The sequence below is a fragment of the Neoarius graeffei genome, chromosome 8, assembly GCF_027579695.1.
Source record: "Neoarius graeffei isolate fNeoGra1 chromosome 8, fNeoGra1.pri, whole genome shotgun sequence".
NCBI classification, from domain to species: domain Eukaryota; kingdom Metazoa; phylum Chordata; class Actinopteri; order Siluriformes; family Ariidae; genus Neoarius; species Neoarius graeffei.
The window spans coordinates 94,213,690-94,226,947 of NC_083576.1; the positions used below are offsets into that span (position 1 = coordinate 94,213,690).

A 13,258-nucleotide genomic window follows, 5' to 3' on the forward strand; every position below is an offset into this window, starting at 1 on the left:
AAAGGCCCTTGCCGGCCACGGGGCTCGAACTCAGACCTTCTTGCTGTGAGGCGACAGCGCTAACCGCTACACCACCGTGCCGCCACCTGAATAAAAATAATGAGTGAAAACCTTAATCAATTTAGAGTGTAAGTGTTCAGTCAGAAATGTGTTCAGTCAGAATTGTCCACGCATGTAAATGATCGAGCTAAACAATGAAATGAAAGTCACAGCAGGTGATGTCATGATTCTTGACTATTTTTTTCTACATTTATGAGTTTGCTTTGATGTTTTAAACTGAAATTTAAATAAAATGCAAATAAAATGTAAATAAATGCACAGACGCCTGAACTGTAGATGTACAGCATCCAGCCATTGTGTGGATGAGAGAAGAGACCTTCAGTGTTTATAACGAGTTCTTTAATGTCTGAGTAATAAACACCACAAAATGACACTGAAGTACAGTAATGAGGTTTAATTCCCACTCCGTGTAGAGATTTAAATCTTCTGCAGCACTGATGATTTACACAAACATGAGCTCCATCTAATTCATACAGGGTGTATAATTTATAATAAATAAACAGATGAATGAATGAATGAATGAATGAATGCACATTTTAGAGACATGATGTGAGGTCAGAGTCAGTACAAAGACTCTTGGTTACTCTGGGTGTACAGTATCTCATCTCATTCTCATTATCTCTAGCCGCTTTATCCTTCTACAGGGTCGCAGGCGAGCTGGAGCCTATCCCAGCTGACTACGGGCGAAAGGCGGGGTACACCCTGGACAAGTCGCCAGGTCATCACAGGGCTGACACATAGACACAGACAACCATTCACACTCACATTCACACCTACGCTCAATTTAGAGTCACCAGTTAACCTAACCTGCATGTCTTTGGACTGTGGGGGAAACCGGAGCACCCGGAGGAAACCCACGCGGACATGGGGAGAACATGCAAACTCCACACAGAAAGGCCCTCGCCGGCCCCGGGGCTCGAACCCGGACCTTCTTGCTGTGAGGCGACAGTGCTAACCACTACACCACCGTGCCGCCCGTGTACAGTATCATGTGCTGTAATATTCTGCATGTAAATATAAACGTACATTTAATTTACTGACAGCAGCTGTGACCCTGAGGACAAACAAGTCAAACTTCAACCTTCTGAAAGCTGCAGCTTTTCCTCTTTTACCTTCTGAATGTTCTCACCTCAAGACCATCTCTCTCTCTCACACACACACACACACACACACACACACTCACGGTGTGTAAATGTCAGTTTAAATATCAGTAAACTATTCGATAATGTATAAATACAGATGTGGAGTTTTCATGCAGATGGACCTTCAGAAATCCCCAAACTGCCCCAGACAGGTGTGTGGAAATAAATGGGAGTTCTCCCAGGAACACTGAGACGGTTTCACTCAATCACTTCACTTCAGCTGTTTTTGGGGAAACTGTGAAATGATCATGAGCGCTGATCTGACTGAGCTGATCTGATGTTTCCGGCTCAGAGTTGGGTGGCGTGATGGTCTGTGTGGTGTTTTCCATGTTCTCCTCAGGCCTGCTCTCAGTGGTTAAGGCTTTGTGTTAGAACTCAGAAGGTAATGAGTTCAGATCCCAGCAGCAGTGAACTGCGAGCGTTTGGTTCATGAGTATGGCTCTGTTCAGCCCCATCCGCCTCAGTGTTTGGGGTGAAGTGTGGATGAGAGAGTGAGGCTGGGTTTTCTTGCCTCACACCCAGTGTTTCAGGATAAAGCGCTGCGGATGAATGAAGACGCAGATGTTTTAGTTCTGCTCCCATTAAAAGTGAAATATTACATCATATCATATTTTAACCCAAAGGTTGTTTCAGGATGTTTTTTCTTTTTCTATAAACTATTATTTTTCCTGTTTTCAGTCGAGCTTCTCCTCAGTCCTCTGTGTTGTTCTGCTTTTCTGATCTTTTTATCTCCAGTTTCTCCTCCTTACTGTAGTTTTATTTGTGACGCGAATAATAATAATAATAATAATAACTCACTATCGTGTGTACATAATGAGGGAAGTGTAAAGACACGTACATATCGCGAGAGTCAAATCATTTCCGGAATTCGGGCCACGCAAATATCGCGATAACTGACTTCTGCTACTCGCACTGCAGGAATGCGGTTATCTCGCGAGACTTTGAGGCGTTTGTCTTTTTTTCTTCTTCCTCTCTTTCGGTTGGTCGTGTCCGGTGAAGAAGCAGCTGATGGACTGAAGCGCTCCGAGATCCGGAACCGAGCCGCGGGTTAAAGTCACACAGAGAGAAACATGACGGGAAATTAAAAGCGGAATCAGAGAGAGAGAGAGAGAGAGAGAGAGGCGGGATGGACGGCAGGCTGAGCCGCGGCTCTCCGCGGGAGGACGGTGAGTTGGAAGACGGGGAGATTTGCGACGACGAGGCGGAGGTGAAGCAGCAGCGCGAGCCGCGGGGCGCGAGGCCTGGACCCGGATCCCGGAAACTGAAAACCTCCACACCGCGGTCCAAACCCAACGGCACGGGACCGGGGAAGGACTTCCGGCCTCCGCCACCGCAGTTCAGAGCCGGACCCATGTTGCACGGCCCGTTCCCCGTCTGTCCCTCCGGTCCGGACCGGTTAGAGCCGCCCAGTCCCCGGACCAGCTTCTGGGAGCGCAGCCACGGAGCACTGGGCCGCCTCCGGTACCGGGGCAGAACCGTGGAGGGCCGCGGGGACAGAGCGCGAGCGGCCGGGAGGGGCAGGAATATACACCGGAAAGATTCACCCAACCGGAAACGTATCCTTTAACCGCAACCTGACTGAATAAACCTGTTTCTCAGTGAGGGGATTCGAGCTCACACCCCTGTGGTCAGTGCAGGACCCTAACCACTGAAGCTTATAATCAGTCAGCTGCTGTCAGGGACTTCAAGCAAAACAGGTTTACTTTTATTAATCTCTGAGGATTCGAGCTCAGAACCTCTCGGGGCGTCAGAGTGTAGGTGCTGAAGATCACATCCCTTTACATTTCAGTAATCCTGTAGGAGTTCTGTTTGATCCTGTGTTTGATCTGTGTGTATAACACTGTCATAATGCTGTGTGTGTGTGTGTACAATGCTGTGTCAAGTGTAGACGCTTTAACCGGGTGTCTCAGAGAAGCAGGGTGGCCGGGTGGCAGGTCGTAAACCTGTGTATGTCGCCTCGAAATCAGAGAACGGGATGGACGAGAGCTTTGAGGATCTGCTAATGAAGTACAAACAGATTCAGCTGGAACTGGAGTGCATCCGCAACCAGGAGAGGAGAGCACTGAAACCCAGCGAGGACTCCCCTCACAGGGAGCAGGAGGACATGCCCACTGCTGAGGCACCGCTGCCACAGGGGCCAGACGCGCACCGGCTGGAGGAGGAGAGCAAGGCGTTCCAGGCTTTTAACCTCCGACCGCTCAGACAGAAACTACTCACACCTGCAGAGAGAGACGCACTAAATACTAAGACCACCCAGGGGGCGGAGCACAAAGAGGCAGAGCACAGTGAGGAGAAAAACGAAGAGGTGAAAAGGGAGGTGGAGAAAAGTCCTGTCGAACTGACAACCCTGAACGGTACAGTGTGAGGGTTAGACCAAAAAAAATAAATTGTATACAGCATCCACCTGAATCCCTAATAAATAAATAAATAAATAAATATAAAGTGTGTGTGTGTTTAGAAGCTGAAGAAGAGGAAGAAGAGTTGTCTGACCTGAGCATCTCACTGAGCAGAGAGTCCAACAAAACTCGTGGCAAGGTGTGTACACACACACACACACAACACACACACACACACACACACACACCTTGACTTCATGGTCGGATAACTGTAGATAATCTGTATTAATGCCCTGTGTGTGTGTGTGTGTGTGTGTGTGTGATGTAGGATGAGGATGACGAGCTCTCGGAGCTGCAGTTGCGTCTCCTCGCTCTGCAGTCGGCCAGCCGCAGGTGGCAGCAGAAGGAGCAGCAGGTGATGAAGGAGAGCAAAGAGAAACTGAATCGTGCCAAAACCACGCCTGATCACTATCGGGTCACCACCAGGTCAGCCTCCGCCGGGAGGGGTCGCCCAGGGTCAGGGGTCAAAGGTCAGGAGAAGGGCAGAACCCCGGGTAGACCAGGCACAGAGCGGAGTAAAGCACCACCTAAAGGACATCCTGCTAAACACACTGTGAGCCCAGGTACGAGCATCTCATTAATATTCACTACCCTTGTTAATATTCATAACTCTCATGAATATTTGTCTCAGGAATGTAAGATTTGCTAGAAAAATGCTATTGCAAGCTGACTGTGTTATGCTCTTGTTCCACTGCATGTGTTAGTCTCATGGCTGCAAGAACTCAGGGTTGTGTTCCAAACCACATAATGTGCACGAAGGAGTAGACTAACGCGTCCTGGTAATCAGTATACGCATGTGTTTTTAGTTCTCTAGATAAAACAATGTTGAAGCTGGCCAATACAGATTCCACAGAGAGGATAAATCCTCTGTTCAGCAACGAAAAACTGAGCATGAGTTCAGATTTTGGAATATCGCCCCCTCTGGTAGGAACATGCCAGTACAATCTGTGGAGTTTGGAACACAGCCCAAATGTTGAGGATGAGACTCCGCCCACTGAGAGATCATCTCTTTACTGCACCTCACAAGTGTTCTTTGAGTTTGAGGTGCTGCTGTGTGGCTCCGCCCACAGTGTCAAGAACAAAACGAGCAGCACTGGTGTGTGCGCGCACGTTTATCCTGTCTGTTTCTCTGTGTGTTATCTAATCTGTGTTTAGTTCTTCAGCATGTCAAAGCACGAGTGAGATATAACCAGAAAGAAAACCACACACACACACCTTGTTAGTCATGATGCAGTTAATTATGAAAACATTTAGAGGTTTTTTAATACTTATGATCCTTATTAATATTCATTGCAAACAATATTAAACACAGTTAATCTGCATCCAGGTACTGAATTTAACTGCGGTCTTTTTTTTTTTAAATTAATTTTGATTTATTTCCTCCGTATTTGTGCGTCTCTCTGGTGCTCAGTGTCGAAGCAAGCTTGGAGGAAGCAGCAGCTGCGGACGTGGAAGCAACAGCAGGAGGCACAGAAACAGAAGAGTGAGGAAGAGGAGGAAAAGAAGAAGAGAGAGGAGGAAATCCGCAAGATCAGAGACCTGTCCAATCAGGAAGAGCAGTACAACCGCTTCATGAAGCTAGTGGGAGGAAAACACCACACACACACCAAGGTGAGACACACACACACACACACACACACACACACACCCACACACACCAAGGTGAGACACATACACACCCCCACCCCCACACACCAAGGTGAGACACACCCCCACACACCAAGGTGAGACACACCCCCACACACCAAGGTGAGACACACCCCCACACACCAAGGTGAGACACACCCCCACACACCAAGGTGAGACACACCCCCACACACCAAGGTGAGACACACCCCCACACACCAAGGTGAGACACACACACACACACACACACACACACACACACACACACACACCAAGGTGAGACACACACACACACACACACACACACACACACCCACCAAGGTGAGACAGACACCCACCAAGGTGAGACAGACACACACCAAGGTGAGACACACACCCACCAAGGTGAGACACAGACACACACACCCACACACACACACACACACACACACACCAAGGTGAGACACACACACACACACACCAAGCTGAGACACACACACACCAAGGTGAGACAGACACACACACCCAGGCGACACGCAGACGCGCGCGCGCGCGCCCACCCAGGCGACACGCAGACGCGCGCGCGCGCCCACCCAGGCGACACGCAGACGCGCGCGCGCGCCCACCCAGGCGACACGCAGACGCGCGCGCGCGCCCACCCAGGCGACAGGCAGACGCGCGCGCGCGCCCACCCAGGCGACAGGCAGACGCGCGCGCGCGCGCCCACCCAGGCGACAGGCAGACGCGCGCGCGCGCGCGCCCACCCAGGCGACAGGCAGACGCGCGCGCGCGCGCCCACCCAGGCGACAGGCAGACGCGCGCGCGCGCGCCCACCCAGGCGACAGGCAGACGCGCGCGCGCGCGCGCCCACCCAGGCGACAGGCAGACGCGCGCGCGCGCGCGCGCCCACCCAGGCGACAGGCAGACGCGCGCGCGCGCGCGCGCCCACCCAGGCGACAGGCAGACGCGCGCGCGCGCGCGCCCACCCAGGCGACAGGCAGACGCGCGCGCGCGCGCGCCCACCCAGGCGACAGGCAGACGCGCGCGCGCGCGCGCGCCCACCCAGGCGACAGGCAGACGCGCGCTAGAGCCCTGCACTCCCGCGGGAGTCCCGCGGGACCCGCTGCAAAGCAGTGCAGCGCGGGACAAATTTTGAAAGCTCATTGCGAGCACAGGCGGGACCGGAAGTGCACATATGCGCGCTCGGGCGGGAGCGGTGATGAGCTGCAGTCCCGCTAACTAAAAACGTGTTTGAAATAAAATTTATAAATTATTAATTTATGTCTATCATATATAATTTGTGCTGGATATTTTATTTGACATTAATAAAAACATTTTAAGATGCCTAAATTTGCAGAGAGAGTCAGATTGCCAGATTGGGTGAGGAATGGCATCTTAAATTTGCCATTGATCACCCTAATGGGAAATCCTTTGATCACTCTAATGACTCGCAGTTCACACCCAGCTAGCAAGAGAACCATGAGTGATTTACTGCTTGTGTTAGTCTACAACTCTAATCAGAGAGACAGGTTACGCAGTGACGGTAGGCTTGACTCAATGCTATCCCAGAAATCCTTCCTGTAATATGCAAATTTGGCTGTCCAATCAGGGGCGGCCAAATTTGCATATTACAGGAAGGGTTTCTGGGATAGCATTGAGTCAAGCCTACCGTCACTGTGTAACCTGTCTCTCTGATTAGAGTTGTAGACTAACTCAAGCAGTAAATCAATTCACTTCTCTTACTAGCTCTGCTTTGCAATAAAAAAAAGAAATAAAAAAAACCACACCATTGGTACAAAGCAAGCCCATTCACTTTTTTATGCTGATCAGAGAATTACAATGGTTTCTCATGTGATAAAAATGTGCGATTCGCGATTAAATATTTTAATCGCTTGACAGCACTAATTATTATTATTAGAGACACTACATGCTGAATTCAGAAACAAGGTAAATAATAACGAACGTGAGCTGTAGATATTTATGCTCAAATCCACTCAAAGTAGGGGGCGGGGCACCATCACGCTGTGTCAAGACAAGAACTTTCCTGAGAAATAACGCGAACGTCTGCATCATGCGGGATTTGCGGGCGGGAGCGGGACAAAATATGGCGGGAGCGGGACTGAAAATCATAATTCTTTGCGGGCGCGGGCGGGACTGCACAATGCGGGCGGGAGCGGGACTGAAAAATCCGACCCGCGCAGACCTCTAGCGCGCGCCCACCAAGGTGACACGCAGACACACGCGCGCGCCCACCAAGGTGACACGCAGACACACGCGCGCGCCCACCAAGGTGACACGCAGACATGCGCGCGCCCACCAAGGTGACACGCAGACACACACACCAAGCATTCTTCATTGGATGGTGAATTAGGAGACACTCGAAGTTCCAGGTGTTGGCCTTATTTTTTTGTGTGTTTGTGTTAGTCCTTAGATCCTGAACACAGGAAGTTGATGCTGAAACAGGGACTCGATTTGTCGGGTAACTTGTACCAGTATGACAATTATGACGAGGTTGCCATGGATACTGACAGTGAGACAAATTCTCCAGGTGAATAATTAACACTGTGAAGTGCATGTTTGTGTGTGTGTGTGTGTGTTTAATAATGGGGATGATTTTTTTTTTTGTAGCTGCTTCTCCAGCCCATGAGCCTTTTGGTGCTACTGGGGCTCTGTACACGCTCCCAGTTTTCTCTTTAGGCTCCACCCTTTTCCGACAGGTAAGCCCTGCCCTCGCCTGTGGAAACAAGAACTGTAGAAAATTTGATCACCGAACTGTTTCTCTGCATTCTTCAGGACATGTCTCAGTATTGTGTGGATCCAATGGGTGTGGTTTCATTGGCCCCGCCCCCTCCTCCACCCCCAATGCCCCCTCCGGAGGAATCGGAGCGTCCACCCAAACCTCCTTTTGCAGATGAGGAAGAGGAGGAGGAGATGATGCTGAGGGAGGAGCTTCTCAAATCCCTAGCTAACAAACGTGCAGTGAGAGCAGAGGTAACGCACGTGTTCACCTGCATGCGCGCATACACTGTGCTTGGTGTTTTTAAAAGTGTGTTCTGATCCCTGATTGGTCCTTTTCTTTTTTTAGGACTCGTCCAGTAACAGTGGCCCTCCCTCTCCGATGAGAGCTGTAGCTCCACCCACCATAAGGGCCTCTGCTGCTCCTTCTTCTGTTTCTCTTGGTTTAGGCACCAGCTCCGCCCACTCCCGTGCTTCCAGCAAGTTTGGCCGAGGAGCTGCGGCTTCCAGAGCGCCGCTTGTGGTGTGTTACCATAGCAACTCTAACACCATTAATCTCAGTGTTTTACTGTAAAGGCTGATGTGTACCTCTGCGTTTGTGTGCACATCAGCAAAGTGAGAAGTATTTATACTTGTATGTAATGTGGTTGGGTCCTCTAGGAGGCGCTGTCACTTTTCTCAAAACCCACACTAGAATTTATTGAATTACACACCGAAGAAAAGCTGGAAAACAGCACGAGTCGTGTGTTACAGGTTCGGAATAATCAACAGATGTGAAGAGCAATAAGATCATCTCACTGTGTGCGAAGTAAAACATGAAACTCGCTGGTGTTGGGTTACAGTCAGCGTTCAGTGAGAGTTTAATCATCAGGGAGTCGTGTTTTAAAGTCTGAGAGACTCACGCACTTCATCCGTTCACACAGATTTACACACCGCGTTTTGCGTCTGTTTGTCTTCAGCTGTTTTCAGGTTTATAACTTCAGAAAGCAGTTTCAGGACATGAGCTTGTCTGTAGAAAACGGAAAGTTCTGGAAGCAAGAAAGGAAATTTTTGTTTGAACTTCAGATGTACTTTGATCTGTGTTACTCTGAATTAAACAAGATTAATTTGAATTTGATTAAACATGCAGAAGAATGTTTGATCAAACTATTTCATTGTTCACAATCAGACACGGATGCACCTCCCATCCAACCACTCGGCATTTTCTGAGAATCAGTCAGTCGCGCCTTCAGGTTCACATCCCATCGTTCTGTAGCAGTGCAGTCTGTGATTGCTAATGGCACAGCGTAATGAGTGCTTTTTATTTTTATGCATATTCATGAACTCCTTAAAGTAACACCACTACAACATGGAGGACTCACTCCTCCTGCTTGGCCCCCTCATCACTGCTTACAGATGTGTTGTGTTTTTCTAGCTGCCGCGCCATAAATCCGTGGTTGTTCGTCTGAATGCGTCTGACGACAGCGACTCTGAGATCGAGGCCTCCAGCTCGGCACAGTGTGTGTTTGGTGGCCTGGAGTCCATGATTAAAGAGGCGCGGAGAACTGTGGAGGTGAGAGGAGAACACACACACACACACACACCTTTCCTGCTCTGCTCTATTAGCTTGTCACTCTTGCTGTGTTTTATCCAGGCGGCGAGACCGAGGCCTGTTCCTGTGGCTGAGAAGGAAAACAACCCGCTAAGGACAATGGACACTTTACTTGAGGGAACTGCGATGGAGTACCGCCTCCTGAGGGCGGAGTTAAACAGGTGACTAACATCTACACATACAACGTCCCCATGAGAGATGCGATTCTGTATGTTGAAGTATTTCCTTTTGAAACAGGAGGTCAATGTGAAGTTGTACTGAATGAATCACACACAGTTAAGCCAATAGCATTTGAGATACACCAAGCCACACCCACTTCTGATAGTAGCTTAGTGAATCAGCTAACTATAGAGAACAGTGAGGGTGTACCGAGAGAGTTTTCCAGCTGTGGAGGATTTCTCACTCACCCTTGTCCACTTTAACCAGGACGACTATAATCATAGACGAGGAGACGCTGAGTGTGTGTGTGGAGTTTGGTGTACGGGTTTGAGGAGAGGGTGAGCCTCAGCACACCTCCAAAAAAAACCCCACACCACCAGAGCCAAACTCTGCCCTCTTCCATGTGAACAAACTAAACATTTATTCTTATTAGGAAAAGAGAAAATGTGTGTGTGTGTGTGAGACGCTCAACCAGAACACACTGAAAATACAAACCATGTTTACTACTACCCTGGGGGTGGGGCATATACACTCTAGAGAGCATTTAATTGGATGAACAGAAGACTGGTACAGGATGAGCCCTTAATAAATTGTGTGATATCTGGAACGTGAAAGAGCAGGAATAAAAACCTTAAGTTCTGTTTGGGCTTTTTTCACATAGTCGTGAGAATCAGCGAATGAAGAAATCGGATTCTGCCACGTCGTCTCCAGTCAGATTTGACTCAGATGTTGATGTTCTGGGAAAACCATCTGAACTCAACGAGACGGAGGAGAAACTCCACAAACACCAGTCAGTATTTTCATTTTTAATGTTAAAATGCAGATGTGTTCTACTGACTGAGGTGCTGAGGAAGTGTGTGTGTGTGTGTGTGTTAGGGCTCAGCTGCAGAAGGACCAGGTTCTGCTAGAGCAGCTCCATCAGCAGGAGATCAGGAAGAAAGAGTCTCTGAAACTGGCTGAGGCTAAAGTGGTGCGACTGAAAGAGCAGCTGCTCGCAGCAGAGAAGGTGGCCAGCGCAAACAGAGTACTGCTGAGGAAACTGCAGGAACAGGTGTACACTCTCACTCACACACACACACACACACACACACACACACACACACACACACACACACACTCTTGTTTCTTAAGTGTCAGTGTTTCTTCAACTTGTTTCACAGTAAGAGAAATCACTATGTTTATTAGTTGTGGTGTGTGTGTGTGTGTGTGTGTGTGTGTGTGTGTGTGTGTGTGTGTGTAGATCCAGCGTGTGCAGCACCGTGTGGTAGTGAAACAGCACCAGGCCCTGCGGATGGAGAGAGAGCTGTTGTCTCAGGCAGGAACAGAGAGAGAGAACTACAAACGCACCACACAGCCCTCAGTGAGCACACATGCATGCACACCTGTTGAACTAGCACATTCAGCTTTTATATACTTTGTGTTCACTGTTAATGCTGTGTGTGTGTGTGTGTGTAGGCGGGGAAACGACGCCGTGTGGACTTCACTGACTCACACTATGCTGATCTGATGGTGCAGAAGAAGCGCCTGCAGCAGCTGGAGAGCGAGTACGCGCTGAAGATCCAAAAGCTGAAGGAAGCACAGGCTTTGCGTCAGGCCAACACTCCCATCATCCCCTGCAGCGTCACACAGCCCTCGCTTCACGACCTCACGCAGGACAAACTCACACTTGGGACTGATGACCCCGGTGATGACCCTGACACAGAAGGAGCAGACCCACAGCCTGCTAATGCCAACACCACCGCCAGCACCACCACCACACGCCGCCGATCTTTTCGCGAGTCTGGGTCGTTCACAAAACCCAATCTGAGCCACGCTGAGACTCCAGCCATGCCCACTACACCAACCACGCCTGCCACGTCCACCAAACAGACCATGCCCCCCACAGAGCTGCTTCTCTTCGGCCTGAACATTGAGGACCTGCGGCTGCGCTACCAGCAATGTGATGTGCTACCAGACCTCCTGAGACAGGAACTTCAAGCACAAGGGGGCGCTCTGCTGGACATCCAGCCCAGCGGCAGGGTGAGGCTGGGGTTACACACACACACACACACACACACACAGACAGAAGAACAAAATTGACTCATGAAAGTTTGTGCGCGCACACAGGCCGTTCAGGTGGACGTTGACCCCATGGCGCCGCAGCAGGTGCGGAGTGAGCTGAAGCCGGTTCCGTTCGGTCCGTATCGCAGTCCTCTTCTGGTGTTCAGATCGTACAGGTGAGTGGACTCTGTGTTTGTAGAAAATTCTGGAAAAATAAATCATACTAGAAAGTGAAAAGCTACAGGAGATGATTAATTTTCTGCATTCATGCAGCAGACTGTCTCTACCCCCCCCCCCCCCCCCCCCCGCCCCGCCGTTCTGTGTAAATTTGCAACGATGCTGTAAAGTGACAAATCTTGACAATCATCTCGAATGATTCCTCAGATCAGTCCTGTGGGGCGCGTGTGCATCCTCCCTGTCGGACATGAGCTCTCGTTAAACGAGTTCAGTGCCATGTGTGAAAAAATATGATTAATCAGACCAGGTCATCTTCTTCCATTGCTCCATGGTACAGTTCTTATGCTCACGTGCCCAGTATAGGTCTTTCAGTGGTGTACAGGAGTCAGCATGGTCACTCTGACTGATCTGCAGCTATGCAGCTCCAGACGTGTTCTGACTCCTTTCCATCAGAGCCGGCATTCGCTTTTCCAGCGGTTTGCGCTACAGTAGATCTCCTGTGGGATCAGACCAGACGGACTCACCTTCACATTCACTCCCCAGGTACATGTTGAGTGATGTGATCCTCTCTCTGTTTCACTGGTTGTCATTCCTTAGACCACTTTTGGTAGGTCTGAACCACTGCTTCCCAGGAACACCACAGAAAACCTGCTGTTTTGGAGATGGTCTGACCCAGTCATTTAAACATCTCAATCTGGCCCTTGTCAGAGTCCCTCAGATCCCTGCGTTTGCCCATTTTTCCTGCTTCCAACACATCAACTTCAAGAACTGACTGTTCTCTTGCTGCCTTGTGGGGTCCGACCCCTTGACAGGTGTTACTGTAATGAGATAATCTTATTCACTTCACCTGGCAATGGTTTTTATGTTATGGCTGATTGATGTATGTACTTAAACAAGCTGGACAGAACACGCCCACAAGAAACAAGAGTAGCATTTTCAGTACACGCCTACAAGAAACCCTACAACGACAGAAGGGATACACGACAGAATTGAAGAGTTAACAATCCAGTCTTACTGTGAACTGAACAAGGTGTGTGTGTGTGTGTGTGTGTGTGTGTGTGTAGGTTCAGTCCATATTTCCGCACTAAAGAGAAGCTCTCTCTGAGCTCCATCACGTATAGTCATGCTATCGAGCCGCGAAAGTGCTTCTGCCGCTTCGACCTGATGGGAACCTGCAACGACGATGGCTGCCAGTGGTGAGGGATTGAACACCTGCACACCTGCACACCGTCTCACACTCAACATGTGTGTAATTCAGTGTGTGTGTGTGTTAGGCAGCACATGAGGAACTGCTCTCTGAATGGAAACCAGTTGTTCCAGGACATCCTGTCCTACAGCCTTCCTCTGATTGG

The 13,258-nt window shown here is 49.7% G+C and overlaps 1 protein-coding gene across 1 annotated transcript in view; it reads left to right on the forward strand.

Moving 5' to 3' along the window:
* Nucleotides 1-2,177: 2,177 nt before the first annotated feature.
* Nucleotides 2,178-13,258, forward strand: part of LOC132891065 (zinc finger C3H1 domain-containing protein) — a 26,934-nt gene continuing 15,853 nt past the window's right edge. The window contains exons 1-18 of the mRNA XM_060928539.1: nucleotides 2,178-2,758; nucleotides 3,113-3,556; nucleotides 3,661-3,737; nucleotides 3,867-4,161; nucleotides 5,010-5,209; nucleotides 7,628-7,751; nucleotides 7,832-7,920; nucleotides 7,997-8,194; nucleotides 8,289-8,462; nucleotides 9,354-9,491; nucleotides 9,573-9,691; nucleotides 10,351-10,479; nucleotides 10,566-10,740; nucleotides 10,930-11,049; nucleotides 11,145-11,708; nucleotides 11,796-11,905; nucleotides 12,971-13,102; nucleotides 13,181-13,258. The exon at nucleotides 13,181-13,258 is cut by the window's right edge and continues 44 nt beyond it. Coding sequence (XP_060784522.1) covers nucleotides 2,329-2,758; nucleotides 3,113-3,556; nucleotides 3,661-3,737; nucleotides 3,867-4,161; nucleotides 5,010-5,209; nucleotides 7,628-7,751; nucleotides 7,832-7,920; nucleotides 7,997-8,194; nucleotides 8,289-8,462; nucleotides 9,354-9,491; nucleotides 9,573-9,691; nucleotides 10,351-10,479; nucleotides 10,566-10,740; nucleotides 10,930-11,049; nucleotides 11,145-11,708; nucleotides 11,796-11,905; nucleotides 12,971-13,102; nucleotides 13,181-13,258 — 3,596 coding nt within the window. The 5' untranslated portion in view covers nucleotides 2,178-2,328. The remainder of the gene's footprint in view (nucleotides 2,759-3,112; nucleotides 3,557-3,660; nucleotides 3,738-3,866; nucleotides 4,162-5,009; nucleotides 5,210-7,627; nucleotides 7,752-7,831; nucleotides 7,921-7,996; nucleotides 8,195-8,288; nucleotides 8,463-9,353; nucleotides 9,492-9,572; nucleotides 9,692-10,350; nucleotides 10,480-10,565; nucleotides 10,741-10,929; nucleotides 11,050-11,144; nucleotides 11,709-11,795; nucleotides 11,906-12,970; nucleotides 13,103-13,180) is intronic.